The 14,558-nt window shown below is 39.6% G+C and overlaps 1 protein-coding gene across 1 annotated transcript in view; it reads left to right on the forward strand.

The window, feature by feature from the left end:
* Positions 1-3,376, forward strand: part of LOC138755495 (Krueppel-like factor 4) — a 30,361-nt gene extending 26,985 nt beyond the window's left edge. The window contains exon 5 of the mRNA XM_069921579.1: positions 2,335-3,376. Within this exon, the coding sequence (XP_069777680.1) occupies positions 2,335-2,420 (86 nt within the window). The 3' untranslated portion in view covers positions 2,421-3,376. The remainder of the gene's footprint in view (positions 1-2,334) is intronic.
* Positions 3,377-14,558: the final 11,182 nt, after the last annotated feature.

A 14,558-nucleotide genomic window follows, 5' to 3' on the forward strand; every position in this document is an offset into this window, starting at 1 on the left:
GAGAAATGGGCAGTAAATGTTTCAGTTTGGAACCCCTTTTCTATACCAAGGGGAGAAGGTTTAGAGAATATATAAAGGAGGGGTGAAGATTTAGGGAGAGGCCCAAGTGATAAAGGGGAGCAGAAAAACGAAGGCCAGGTGGAGAGCCAGAGATACTGAATTACACAAGTGACTGTGGTGCTGTCTGGGAGAGGGTGGAGACTGGTTGGTTTGTCTGGAGAAGTCTAAATAAGAAAGAGATTAACAAAATCAGAAACACCAGGAGAGAGAGATGGAGAGAGTAGAGACAGAGAGAGAAAAACACACACACACACACATCTGGATGGATAGCTGATAGTTGAATTCTTTGTGGAGTCTTTCCAGGTCAGATGATGAGATGTTGCTTCCTCAAAGTCTCATTAAGTTATAAGAAATAGAGCTTCAGAGATGTTGAAGAATGAAATTTTCAAAAATATGTTCTTATGAATCAAGTGTTTTAGTACATTTTATTGCAATAGTTTTCCATTCTTCATCTGTTATTTTTTCCCCAAACCTTGAGTATTATAAATGTGCCAGCTGTGGCTTGTGGAGACAAAACCTTACCTCTAAGTTAGAAAAGTATGTGTTTGAGTCCTGTATATGTTTAGTCAAAGCTGCCATTCTGCACCATACTTAGGGAGTGCAGCAGCATTTGAGGAACAGCCCTGAAGCTTCTTACAGCAGGGATTGTGTGTCATCATGGGGTTAATATCAGGGGAATCTTGTGTTGTGGTTATTGAAGATGTGACCTTCTGAATGAGCTAATTAAGCCAAGGCTCTTTTGCTTTCTCTTAATGCAAACTGTGAAGTAGGATAGTAGCAGAACAGTCCTGCTCTTTTTCAATACAGTAGGATCCCTTCTACTGACCTGAGGTAATTTATTATTTCTGTTTGTGGAATCTTGCCTTGCATATTTCGATCTCACAGTGGTTACTTACAATGTGTTTTGACATATCCTGAGATTGTGAATAAAAGGGTGTAATTGCATAATTTTATTGATCTATTTTCTGTGTGACATTCCATTCTCAGGCAAGCAAGTTTTTTAAAAATATTTGAAAATAGAAACAGAGCTAAATGTACAAATCTTCACCTCTGACTTAACGTGACACTTGTTGCTGCTGCACTGTCTAGATACAAATGGAAAAAGTTTCTTCCATTTGTTGTGTCACCATTAAACTGAACTCATCTTCAATTGGGTAGTCCTTCCTCTGGAAATTTTCTGACTAATGTTTCTGTGATTATTTCAAAACATAAATGATGAAATATACTATTGCTTGCTTGAGCACATATTTATAGGTTCACACTGAAAGGATTTTATTTATTGCCCCTTATTTTCCTTTAACTTTCAATGCATTAATACAGATGGTAGTTACAAATGAGAATAATTAATGGTTTTAAATATTAACCAGTCCTGAGTTTCTACTGGATTGATGCACATATCAGTATTTTCTGCCTGTATGCAAATCTCTTCTATCAGTGCAATTTGCAAATTTGGATCTTTTACCACAGATACTCTCAATGCAGTGGATCACAACATTAAGACTCTGTCTACAGTTTTATTCTGCCAAGAAATTAACAGGTCCATCTGTTTATGACTTCCTTGCCCTTGGTTCTCCACAGCTTTTGACTCCCAGTTTTCTTAATAGCCAAAAGAAAATAAAGAAAGCTTAATCGCAAGGCAAAGTGGATGGTGTAGCAGTTTGGTCAATAGTTTGGAATTTATAAAGAGAAGCTATCAATGCTTATTGTTCAGACATTCATCATGGTAACAGGCCATTTCAGTCCATGAGTCTGAGCCACCCATTTACACCCAATTATCCTTCTCCCCCAGTACATTTTGGAGGGTGGGAGGAAACCAGAACCCCCAGAGGAATCTCATGCAGACACAGGGAGATCGTTCAAATTCCTTACAGACAGCACGGGATTTGAATCCCAATCCCGATCACTGGTGATGTAAAGGCATTGTACTAACTGCTATGTCAACCATGCTGCTATGCCAACCATTACAAGGGATAACAATTGAGCATCGAAATCTGGAATAAGCCAACGCACAGTTAAACCTGGAATATTCCAAGGTTGCCATTGGAGACTCCTTAGGTGCATTGTTGCAGGTTTCTTCAGTGTAGTAGTCAACTAACAGGAATACAAGAATACAACCTTTTGCAATATGTTCTAACTGTGTTCATTGATGAAAAGGGGTCTCTTTCTGAATGAGCTGTAAATGAGGTTAGAATTGTAAAGTGAACCTTAATTAATGTTGAACACACTCTTTCCCTAAAAATCTAAACTTGTATATGTGAAATTTCATTTCATCAGGTTTCAAAGGAAAGCCAAGCAACCAATGTCAGTGTCTCTTCTGGGCTAACATCCACAGTACTGAGGCTATAATTACAACCAGTTAGCTGGGATAGGCAGGGCCACGTCACTTGCATGCCTGAGACCAGATTCCCAAAAAAAGCTCTCTATTCCGAACTCCATTAAAGCAAGAGATTGCCAGATGAACAAAGGAAATGATTCACGGAGGAATCTGAAGCCTCTGTGAAAAAGTAAAACATTCACATGAACACCTGACTGCTCAAAATGAAGAAGGAGCAATTCTGATGGAAGGGAGAACCTTGAGTACTGCACTCAGAAGCTCGGATACACAAGCATGCCAATATTCAAACTAACTACCAGTTGTCCCAACTTCAAACATTTCTTGCCTCCCCTGTGGCAGCCTACAATTCCCATGTTGACTTTATTTCAGAAGCCACCAAACTGGCATGGAAGCAAGTCATCCTCAAGTCCAAGTGAACACCTAAGAAAGGGAAGTAGTGAAGACCAGAACAAAAGAGCAAAACCAAATCATTCCAGAATAAGGGCAGGAAGCCTGCCTTAACAGGAGTGCGTAAAGCTTTTGAGGGATTCAAATGACAAATCTCAAGACTTTTTTTTGTACAGGAAAGATAAGTATTGAGTTGTGGAGGTGAGGTGGTTAGATTTAGAGTAAAGATGCAGAGTAGCCATGCTTTATTTGAACAGTGGAACAAACTCCAGGAACTGAAGGAAGCTATTGTAGTTTTGCCTGGATGTCCTGACATCAGTAAAAAGCACTCATTCATTTTTAGATGGTAGAAGTGAACTACCCCGCCACATGTTCACCCACCTCAGCAATTTGAGACCCCATTTGGTTGTGAATGCCTGTAAAGATGGCAAATGTAAAGGTTTAACATTAGCAACTGATCTACTGATTTCTCTAAATAAGCCACCAATACTTATTTCAGGTCAGTCCCTCTCACACAATGGGCTAGTCCAAGAGGTGGCTATGAGGTTCCCTTTACCTGTCCATGTACTGTAACCCACAAGTCATTTCTGCTGTCCAGGAGGACTGGGACAATGTATTAGCAAAAAAAAAGTCTGTTTACACAGAACATTGAACAGTACAGCACAGGAACAGGGTTTTCAGCTTACCGTGTCTGTATGCGCACATACGTTTTGCAACCAGGGCACAAAGGAAATTAATGTGCACATGAAAGGTTAGTTACCTAAAGTAAAATAAAATAAAATCTTAACTGAATATGTTACTTCAAAAAATGCAATCATATTTGTATTGAAACATGCCAATACAGCTTTATTAGCCATGAGAGATGGGCTGTGCCAAAATTATCTTGAAACAATTTCAAGTTTACTTTTGTCACAAGAAAAAAATGTGCACAACATAAGATTTTTGCGCACACTGACCACTAAAAATTAGAGGGAACATTGGTACTGACCATTATGCCTATTTAAATTGCTCATCTTCCTGCACATAATTTTATCCCTCCATTCCCTGCCTGTTTATCTTTGGGGATATTTGAGGAAAATAAAATAGATGAAATTAGGCTGGTAGTTGTAGTGTATATGATGGTAGGCCCACCCAGAAAGTCACGTGGCATGGAATAATTCAAAACTTAGCTGTATGGATTCGAAACTGGTTTACCCACAGAAAGCAGAGCATGATAGTAGATGGAAGATATTCTGCTTGGAGGCCAATGACTTGTGGTGTTCCACAGGGATGTCTTCTGGATACCTACTCTTCATGATTTTTATATATGACAGATGAAGAAGGGGTTGGAGTGGGTCAGTACATTTGAAGATAACGGAAAGGTAGGAGATGTTGTGGATAGTGTGGAACATTGTCATAGTTTACAGCAGTATATAGACAGAATGCAGGATTGGGCAGAGAAAGTGGCAGATGAAGTTCAGACAGGAAAAATATGAAATTATGCACTTTGGAAGGTCAAACTAGAAGGTGGAAAACCTGGTTAACCTGGCAGGATTCTTCACAGCTTCGAATAATGGTTGTTGAACCATAGAACATTATTACACAGAAACAGGCCCTTCAGGCCTTCTAGTCTGTGACGACTATTATTCTGGTTAGTCCCACTGACCTGCACCTGGACAATATCCGTCCTTACCCCTCGCATCCATGTACCTATCCAAATTTTTCTTAAATGTCAAATTGAGCCTACATTTACCAAATCAGCTGAAAGCTCTTTCCACACTCCCACCACTCTCTGTATGAAGAGAGTGCTAAGACTCTCCTCCTAATGTTCCCTTTAAACTTTCCCCTTTCACCCTGAACTCATGTCCTCTAGTTTTTACTTTGAGGTGCAGGACCAAAAATCCCTCAAGTTCATAAGGTGATTAAGATGGCATTTGATGCACTGGTTAGTCAGGGGATTGAGTTCAAGAGCCGGGAGGTAATGTTGCAGCTCTATAAAAACTCTAGTTAGACCACACTTAAGGTATTGTGTTCAGTTCTGGTCACCGTATTATAGGAAGATTGTACAGTTTTCAAGAGCGTGCAGGAGAGATTTACCAGGATGCTGCTGGTTGGCGAACAAGTCTGACGAAGAAAGGTTGATTGAGCTAAGACTTTTCTCTTTGGAGCAATGGAGGATGAGGGGCGACTTAATGGTGGTGTATAAGATTATGAGAGGCGTAGATGGAGTTGACAGCAATCTCCTTTTCCCCAAGGCAGCAATGGCCAAGACCAAAGGACATCTGTTTAAACTGAGTGGAGGAACATGGAATGGTGAATGCCTGAAATACATGACTGGAGGTGGTGGTGGTGGCTGGTACAATCGGGATATTTGAATGACTCTTCAATAGGCAGTGGATGTAGGAAGAGAATGGAGGGTTATGAGCTGTGAGGATGGGAAAGATTAGAATAGGTTTATATAGGTTGGCTGAAGGGCCCATTCTTTGCTGTACTGTTTTATGTTCTATATTTAGTGTGTCTGCAAACCATTTTGACCCTTTCAAGTATTTTACTGGTAAGAATCCTGGGAAGGTACCCATGCAGTTCAACCTGAAAATAAAGGGAATGTGGAGCTCAACTCCATGATTTGCACTTAGAGATGAACAATACTAATATCTGGTGAGCTCTGAAAACATTACTGTTCCTCCTACTGCAATATATAGGGCGATGCTCTCACAGTTACAGCAAGGACCAAGTATGATGACTGTACCAAGATGATGTTATTTTAATTTTGAAGTTGAAATCTCAAGAAGAATCACCCATCTGGTAAATTTAATTAATTTTTTTTTAATACACCAATTAACCTACAAACCCCATATATTTTTGGAAGGTGGAAAGAAACCAGAGCCCCTGTGGAAACCCACACAAGTCACAGGGAGAATGTACAAACTTCTTATATTTGAGACCCCATTTGGTTGTGAATGCCAGCTCCAGATTCAAACCCAGGCCACTGGTGCCATAAAAGTATTCAGCTAACTGCTACGCTAACTAACCATGCCATTCCCAGTATAACTAAACTTTGATATATCACGGATCAAAATTCCTAGACTCAATTCTTAGGAAACGGCACATCATTTAAATTATATGAATGAAATGTGTTTAAAAAAACTCTGAAAACTTAACTAAAAACTGCAATTCAAGATGTGTAATAGAAGGAGTTGGACATAGTATAAATTCACATACCTTGTTCTCTATGTTGTAGTCAGGCACAATTTTCAACATGCCACAGAATTGTGTACTTAGAAACCATTTATATTTAGCATAATTTTTCACTCAGATAGGTGAATGCTATGTTTGTTAGTGGAAAAGAGTTGGTTTGTTTGGTCTTCGCAATTATCTGGGCTTGAATACTATTTGAATTCCCTTCTTACTGGGATGTTGTATGCAAAGAAATGCAATAACAACTTGCATCAATGCACATGAATGGCCATTTGTAGAAACACCAATTTGTTATGCTAAGTATATCATCAAATTCAACATCGCAAAGATTCCAGGCAACCAGAGGCAATCACAACAAAATGCTTTCTATGACCATGAATCTGTTTACTTATCAAAATGTTTTCTCGAATTGAAACATCTTTATGTGACTTATAAATTTATTTTAGAATTGATATTGTGTCTGGTATACCTTTCATGGGCTAATGAAAAATTATCTTTCTCATCAAGCATTCTTTGAACACCTTCAAATGCTTTATATCTAATTTGTTTCATGTCCTTGCTTTTTTACTTGAATGCAATAATCATGTAAATTGAGGGGTAAATATCGACCAGAACACTGGGGACAGCTCCTCTTCAAAGTTAGAGCGGGGTGTATTTTTTATATGCTAGAGAAAACAGATGCTGCTTGATTTGAAGTCCTATCAGAATGATGACATTGTGAAGAATGTCACACACCCTGTATACTGTACTAAAGTACCAGCTTGGATGTTTATGCTCAGTTCTCCGGGGTGGAATTTGAAGAAATGGGAGGACAAAGAGAAGCTGGAGAGTCTTAGCATGTCATGGAGAGAAATAGACAAGTTAATATTTTGGGTTGGGACCATTTCTTGAGTCTCGAAAAAAGAATCCCAACTTGAAGCATAGATGGACCTATTGAATTCCTTTAGCCTTATAACACAGTCTTGAGAGCAGTACACATTGATCCAAAGTTGAGACTGATGAGGTCAGTAATGTGTCTCAATTTAAATGTCATTAATGTTTGGATTCAAAGATTTTTGATCTTTATATTCACAAGCTCATGTAAAAGAAGATAATGATTTACTTGTCGTTTATCTGCAACACTTAATTGGACAGAGTAAAGCTGCAGGGCAAAGGCATTAGATTAGCAATGATGGATAGAGAAGGGGGAGTTGTAGGAAAGTGCAGATAGAGGATCATTGGAAATTCATAGTCTCAATTCACATCGTGACAGCATCACGCGCTCTATGTTTGGACAAAAAACCCACAGGGTTATTTAATAATTGCTAATTGATATGAAATGTGGCACCAAACCAGCTGAATTGGGAAATATGATTCATTGGGATTCAAGAAATTACATGAGATACAACACCACCCTCTAGAGGATGGAAGGCAATATGATTGGTGAGGCTCCTCAGTGTTGGAAAAGATTACTGGCTTTAGCAGTAAAAGCACAAAATGCTGGAGAAAAGTGTCCTTTATGTCGCAAAGGTAAAAATGCATCACCAACGTTTCAGGCTTGAGCCCTTCAGCAACGTATGAGAGAATGCTGGCAGGCATCCGAACAAAAAGGTAGGGGGTGGGTGGCAAAAGCAGTTGATGATAAGTGGAGAAAGAAGGGAGGGGACAGCAGCAATGAGGGGGGGGAGAGATGGCTGGGTGCTGGGTGAGTAAGTGGGAAGGGAGGGGAGAACTGGAAAGACAGGAGAGGGGAGGGGAAGAAAAGGCGAGCACATTTAGCAGAAAGCAGAGAGGTAAATGTTAGTGCAATCTGGCTGGAGAGTGTCCCGATGGAAAATAAGGTGTTGTTCCTCCAGTCTGTGGGTGGTCAGGGTGGGATAGTGCACAAGACCGTCCATGGCTGAGTCAGCATTTTGTGTTTTTACTTCAACCACGATGTCTACAGATTTTCGTGATTTACTACCGCATTTAACAGTAATGTGCAAAATGATTGTTAATTTCACTTTTACATGCGATTAATATTGAGAATGCACCACATAAACAGACTATTCAGTACAACTGTTCATACAAGTTTGTGCTCTAAACAAATAATTCTCTTCTCAATGCCCAACCCAGAAAGAAGACAAAAGTGACTGCAGATGCTGGAATCTGGAACATAAAGCAAAACACTGGAAGAACTCAGCAGGTTAGGCAGCATCTGCAGATACAAAAGGTGTAAGTTGACATTTCGGGTAGAGACCTTGCATCAGGACATTAAGGATGACGTGTGCCTTTTGCCTCCACAGATGCTGCCTGATCAGCAGATTTCTAGCATTCTGCTTTTGTCTATTGCATGTTTATAATTCTCCAACCACCCAACGTATGTTATCTTCTCCCTCTGATGGACTGAAGAAAAATGGCCCAGGATTGAAGAAAAGCAACAGTTCTCCATAATAATGAATAATATTTATCCTTTCACCAACTGCATAAAATGTGAAAATCTGATCTTAGTCAATGCTGGGTCTCCAACAGTATGCCAGTGGATACACTTCATTAAGTATCATGTTAACTGAAAAATACTTTGTATTGAGCCAAGGTCATGATAGATTCAATGACAAGGCAAATCTTTTATAAATATATGTACAAGTACACTCACTTTGGGAAACCTTTCTGCACCCTCACCATTGAATAAAGTGTTTTCACCTGAATTTCCCATTGGAAAATTTAAAAGGACTGCCAGTGGATGTTTGGAGGTGAGTCCAATTACAACACTTAAAAGACATGAATGAGAAAAGTTTAAAGGTATATGGGGCAAATCAGACCAGCTTAGGTAGGCAACTTGGTCACCATGGACATGTTGAGCAGAAGGGCCTATTTTTGTGCTATAAAACTCTGACTCCAGTTTATTACCATCTTGCATTTAAAGCTTCCAATTATTAGATGTTCCAGGAGTATAGATCAATTGGCTTTAATTGGGCCAGCATAGGATTGTGGGCCAAAAGGGCCAGTTACCATTCTATATGCTTGTTTGTATATCCACATTTAAATTTAAAATTAAATTTAAATTCTGTTTCAGTATTCAGAATCTACTTCAAACTTTCTGCCCATTATAACATTCTGACATCATAGACAAGAGAACTATCCTGACTGGAATGACTCTTTTTTTAATACCTCATTTTTTCCATAAATATATCCATACAGTCTTTAAACCTTTATATATTTCAAATATATATTAAATATTCTCAAACAAAAGAAAAGAGAAAAATGTCCTCCTTTTTTTCCTCTCCCCACCTGCCAGTATAATAATATAACTTTTCGTACCATCAGCGCTCTCATTTCTTTCATAATTCTTTTTTTCTGGGATATCATGTCTTTACGTACCTTGAAGAGTCAGGTTTATAATTGGATCCCTACATAATTTAAGTATGGTTGCCATATCTTAATGAAAGTGTCATATTTATTTTTAAAGTTATGAGATTTTCTCCATGGGTATATAACTACGCATCTCCCTGGCCCATCAAGCAATAAGTAGGAGAGAGTCAAACTTTCAAGTGATTGCTATACACTTCTTGGCCACAGCCAGAACTACCTTTACAAAATAGATTTGAAATTTAGTTAATTTATTGCTCACATCCATAAGGTTGACAAGAAGGTACAGCTCTGGGTCGTATGTGAAGGTCACGCCTGTTATTCTTGTTAGTGTTTCAGCGATATTATGCCAGAAGGGTCTTACTTCACACATGACCATGTAGAGTGTATAAAGGTTCCAACTTTGATGCCCCATCTAAAGTACATTTCAGATATTTCAGATTTTGATTTATGTAGTTTTTGTGGCATAAGATGTAATTGATGTAAAAAATTATATTGAGCCAATCCATATCACGCATTAATCGTTGATGTCATACTCTCCAAACACCAGGCAGATCAGCATTCCTCTGGTATTATAACACCTAGATCTGACTCCCACCTCTCCCTTTACCTTTGTAGGCCTGGCTTAACACTTTCGCCTCGGAGAGCAGAATGCATCCTAGTTATAAATTGAGGAGTGTTTCCCAGTTGTAGCATCCCCTCCATTTCGTTACTTGAGGGTGAGGTCATTGTGGTGTGCCCCATCGCTTTCGCAAGAAAGACCTCAATTGAAGAAAGCAGTAAAAGGTTCTATTTGACAGATTATATTTCTGTCTTAATTGTTCAAAGGACTTAAGTAGGCCTTTTTCATAGCAATCTTCAATATGTTTAATTCCTTTCTCATGCCAAATATTTAAAATTTTATCACTCAAGTTCATGGGCAATAGTTCATTTTGGCATCGTGATGCTTTTGGTAATCTACCCACTTTTTTTCTAATAATCTCTCATTAATATCATGCCTGCCAAATTTTAATCATATGTATTAGATTAGTGTTATCTGATTTTTTTTGTTATTAATTTTACATTCCATTTATAAATGAAATCCTTTGCTGCACTCTCTCTCATAGTATGTAGTCCCATTTGGATACATAAGGGAGAGTTCCCTTCTTTGAAAAATGATGAGAGGAACCTCAGCTGGGTTGCTAAAAAATACAGTAATCTTAATCCTCCCAGCCTATATCCCCACATCAATTTTTCCATAGCAATCCTAGGCACTTTGTTATTCCAAAGAAATTGTCTTATATGACCATTAAATATCTTCCAAAAGTTTTTAGGCAAAAATAATCACCAATGACTGGAAAAAGGTATTGCAGTTTCAGCATAACTTTAATTTTCGCAGAAGTAATCCTTAAAGAAATAGGCAGATCTCTCCAACTTTGTAAGTCCTCCTCTATTTTTTCAAGCAAGGGGAGATAGTCAAGTTTGTAAATATTTACCATTATTCCTAAATATTTAATTCCACCCATTTTCCATTTAAACGGACTTCCTTTTTAGTATCTTTCATAATCAAAATTTGTTAATGGCATAATTTCACTTTTTTCAAACTTACTTTTATATCTTGAAACTCTCCCATATTTTTCCAGTGTGGTCTGTAGTTTGGTCAAACACTCAGCCAGGTCTGATATGTATAGCAACATGTCATATGCACATAAATTGATTTTGTGCTCTTCATGGCCAACTCTAAATCCCTTTATATCTGGATCTTTATAATTTCTGCTAATGGTTCGACTGACAAGTCAAAGATGCCTGGAGACAATGGGCATCCCTGTCTACTGGATCTACTCAAGGAAACAATGATGACATTTGGTCATTAGTTATAATTTTGGCTTGTGGTTTATGATATAGAGTTTCCTTTTATTAAATCAATAAATGTTTGGCCCATTCCAAACTTATCAAGCACTTTGAATAGGAATGGCCACTCTTATCAATCAAATGCCTTTTCTGCATCCATCGATACGATTATACTTGGACTTTCGTTAGACTTAGCCAAATGAATTATATTAAATAGTCTGCTCAAATTATCTGCAGCTTGTCTTTTTCTTAATGAAGCCCACCTTGTCTGAATTTATCAGTCTAAGACAGGTAAATATTCCCCATGTCCATTGGCTATGTAGACGACCGCTACAAAGAAACACACACACACAATGTAGCAGGTTAAGCTCACTCCTTTATTAGGGCTGGAAAGGCTGCTTTTATACTGTTCAAGTTCCCGCCATTTTTGCTGATTGACTGAGTCAACCATATGAATAACAATAGTGGGCGGGAACATCCATGCCCTTCTTTACAGCTGTTTCTGCTGAGTTAGCTGGGCAGCTTGACCAAGGGCATTTTAGGGCTGTTGGTCTGATGCTGCCCCAGCATCTACCACTGCCGGTTTGTTGTCCTGCGAGTCGCTTTAGCGATCTCTGTCCGCATCTGCAGCTGCGCGATGTGCCGGCCCAATCTCCGCAATAGCGGTCCGCTACAGCTAGTGCTTTTGCCAACATTTTGTAATCCTCATTTAGCAAGGAGATGGGTCTGTATGAAGATGGTTCTTCCAGGTCTCAGGTTTTTTTTTAGTAGTACTGTAATAATAGCTGGCCCCATTCATTAGCATTAGCTGCCTAAAGAAATCTCTTGGTGCCTGCCACATTGACCACCGCCAGTGGGCTGATAACGCCTCAAACCGTGCATCTTGGCGCCTCACAGTTTGGCGGGCAGCAACCTCCTTTGAAGAAGACCGCAGAGCCCACCTCACTGACAAAAGGCAAAGGAGGAAAAACCCAACACCCAACCCCAACCAACCAATTTTCCCCTGCAACCGCTGCAACCGTGTCTGCCTGTCCCGCATCGGACTTGTCAGCCACAAACGAGCCTGCAGCTGACGTGGACTTTTTACCCCCTCCATAATTCTTCGTCCGCGAAGCCAAGCCAAAGTAAAAAATAATAGCTGCTGAGAAGGATTCTTAGTATCCACCACCCAATCCAATACCTCCACGATAAGAGGTATTAAAAGATCTTTAAATTGTCTATAAAACTCAGGTGGAAAGCTATCTCTTCCCTAGTAAAGGGAGCATCTAATTCCATCTGATCTCTGTCTTTCAATTTTGGCAGTTCAATTGCTGAGAGAAATTAATCTATTTCAGTAGAATCCCCTCTCAAGTCTGATTCATATAGCTTTGTATAGTATTGTTTAAAAAGTATCATTGATTTTTTTTCTAATTATATGTTAATTTATCTGGCACCTTTTGAATTGCATTTATCATCCTTGATGTCTCCACTGCCTTTAATTGCCATGACAAAACTTTATGTGCTCTTCTCCCAATTCATAGTACTTCTGTTTTGATTTTAAGACAGTTTTTTTTTTCTATTATGTTTGTAAAGTATTATATTTCAATTTTTTGTTTATCAAAGTTTTATATTTTTCTTTCAAACCCACTCTCTGGTATTCTTTTTCTAATTCTGTTATTTCTTTCTCCAAGCCATTGACCTCTCCCATATATTCTTTCTTTTTTTTCATATATGAAATTATCTCTCACCTTAAGTAAGCTTTTAATGTATCCCATATTAGGAACTAACATCAGTAGAGGGTGTGTTTGTTTCTATTTGTTCCCTGATAAAATTTTTAAAAAGTCTGTCCTTCTCAATAGTGTAGGATTAAGACATTATCTGTATACATACTTTTGCTTCTCAGGTCAGAAAGTAGTCCAGTTAAGTATACCATTTCAACCATTCTATTTTTCAATTGTGCAGACATTAAGAGCAAATCTATTCTTGAACCTTTGAGTACAATAAGTAATCTCTCGTCTTGGGGTGTAACTGTCTCCACACATCTTTCATAAAAGAGAGAATAACTTTCGCAGCTTTTGTTACACTTCTTGCTGATTTATCAAGGATGGAATCAAAGCAAAAATTTTGTCTACCCTCTACTGTTTTTAAGAAGACATTTTGTATAAGGGATTCATCATCAAAATTTAGAGCACAGATATTCATGAGCATCCTGGGTTCTGCATATTATCTGACCCTTTTGATTATTTATACAATAAAGTGATCTTCCCCCTATAACAAACACATATATTGCCCCAGTTCAGATGATCAAGAAACCCCAGAAGTCTGCAAAAAAGCTCATATTTCTATCAAGGAAGAACCCCTCTCCTTAGCTTTGGCGCAACCCGAGTATTCAGGTTTTCAATCGCTAGGCAATTTCATTTTGGGCCTCTGCCTGGAGACCAGCTATGGGGTGGATCAAAAATCTGGAACTTACCATTCAGACAGCAGCCAAAAAAGGCTGCTCCAGCATCCCATTCAATGAAGAGGTGCCTCGTAGCGCCCTCCAGATCCACATGGAGGTGGGCCGACTGGTGCCGCAGTGCCACCTGTCATCAATACGCGACAGAACAATGACCATCTACCCTACCCATAATCCCCCACGCAGCTGAAACTGCTCTAAGGCTCCCAGAACAGTTCCAGCTGCATGGGGGATTATGGGTAGGGAAGTCGGCCATTGCTCAACCACTTTTTAAGCCACAGAGAGTGACCCCAAAGGCCGAAGCGGCCTGATGTGGCTGTCCCAACCCGCACCAGCCTCACCCTAACAGTCCCCACCTTCTCCCGCTGCCCCGACAGTCCCCACTGCCCCAACTGCTCCTGGTGCCCCTCCTGACCCCACTGCCCGACGGTCCATTCTGCCCCAACTGCTCCCGCTGCCCTGCTGGTCCCTGCTGCCCCGATTGTCCCAAGGGCTCCCCACTTGGAGGGAGAGGGGTGAACGGGGAGATGGGCAACGGGCTGACAGCTTCATCAGCCCACCCCCAAACAGGCGCCTAGTGCAGCTGCTGATTCAGATCGATCGGCAGAAGGCTGTGCTGCGGAGATTATCCCTCTCAGAGAAGAGTTGGATTTTACGGTTCGGAGACCGCCTCTGCACTTTCAGAGAGGTAGGTCTTTATGCATTTTGGCATAGTTTCTCCGCCTTTACATCCCAACTTTTGGCCTATCTGAAATGGCCTAGAGTTTTCATTGCTGTTATTTTTCCTGCCAACTCTCTTAGTACATTTTCCACCTTGGAGAATCGTTCACTCAGAACCTCCAATAGATTTTATCTTTTTTTTGGAAATCCTGTGTTGATCCCCTACTTCCTTGTGTTTGTATGACATCGTGGCTGCACCTTCTTCACCACTCCCTTGTGTGCTTTCTGCCGATGATCTTGGCGATTTTTGAGCTTTTTCAGTTTTTTTTTCTGGGTCTTGTTCTT

This window comes from Narcine bancroftii, chromosome 1 (genome assembly GCF_036971445.1).
Source record: "Narcine bancroftii isolate sNarBan1 chromosome 1, sNarBan1.hap1, whole genome shotgun sequence".
NCBI lineage: Eukaryota > Metazoa > Chordata > Chondrichthyes > Torpediniformes > Narcinidae > Narcine > Narcine bancroftii.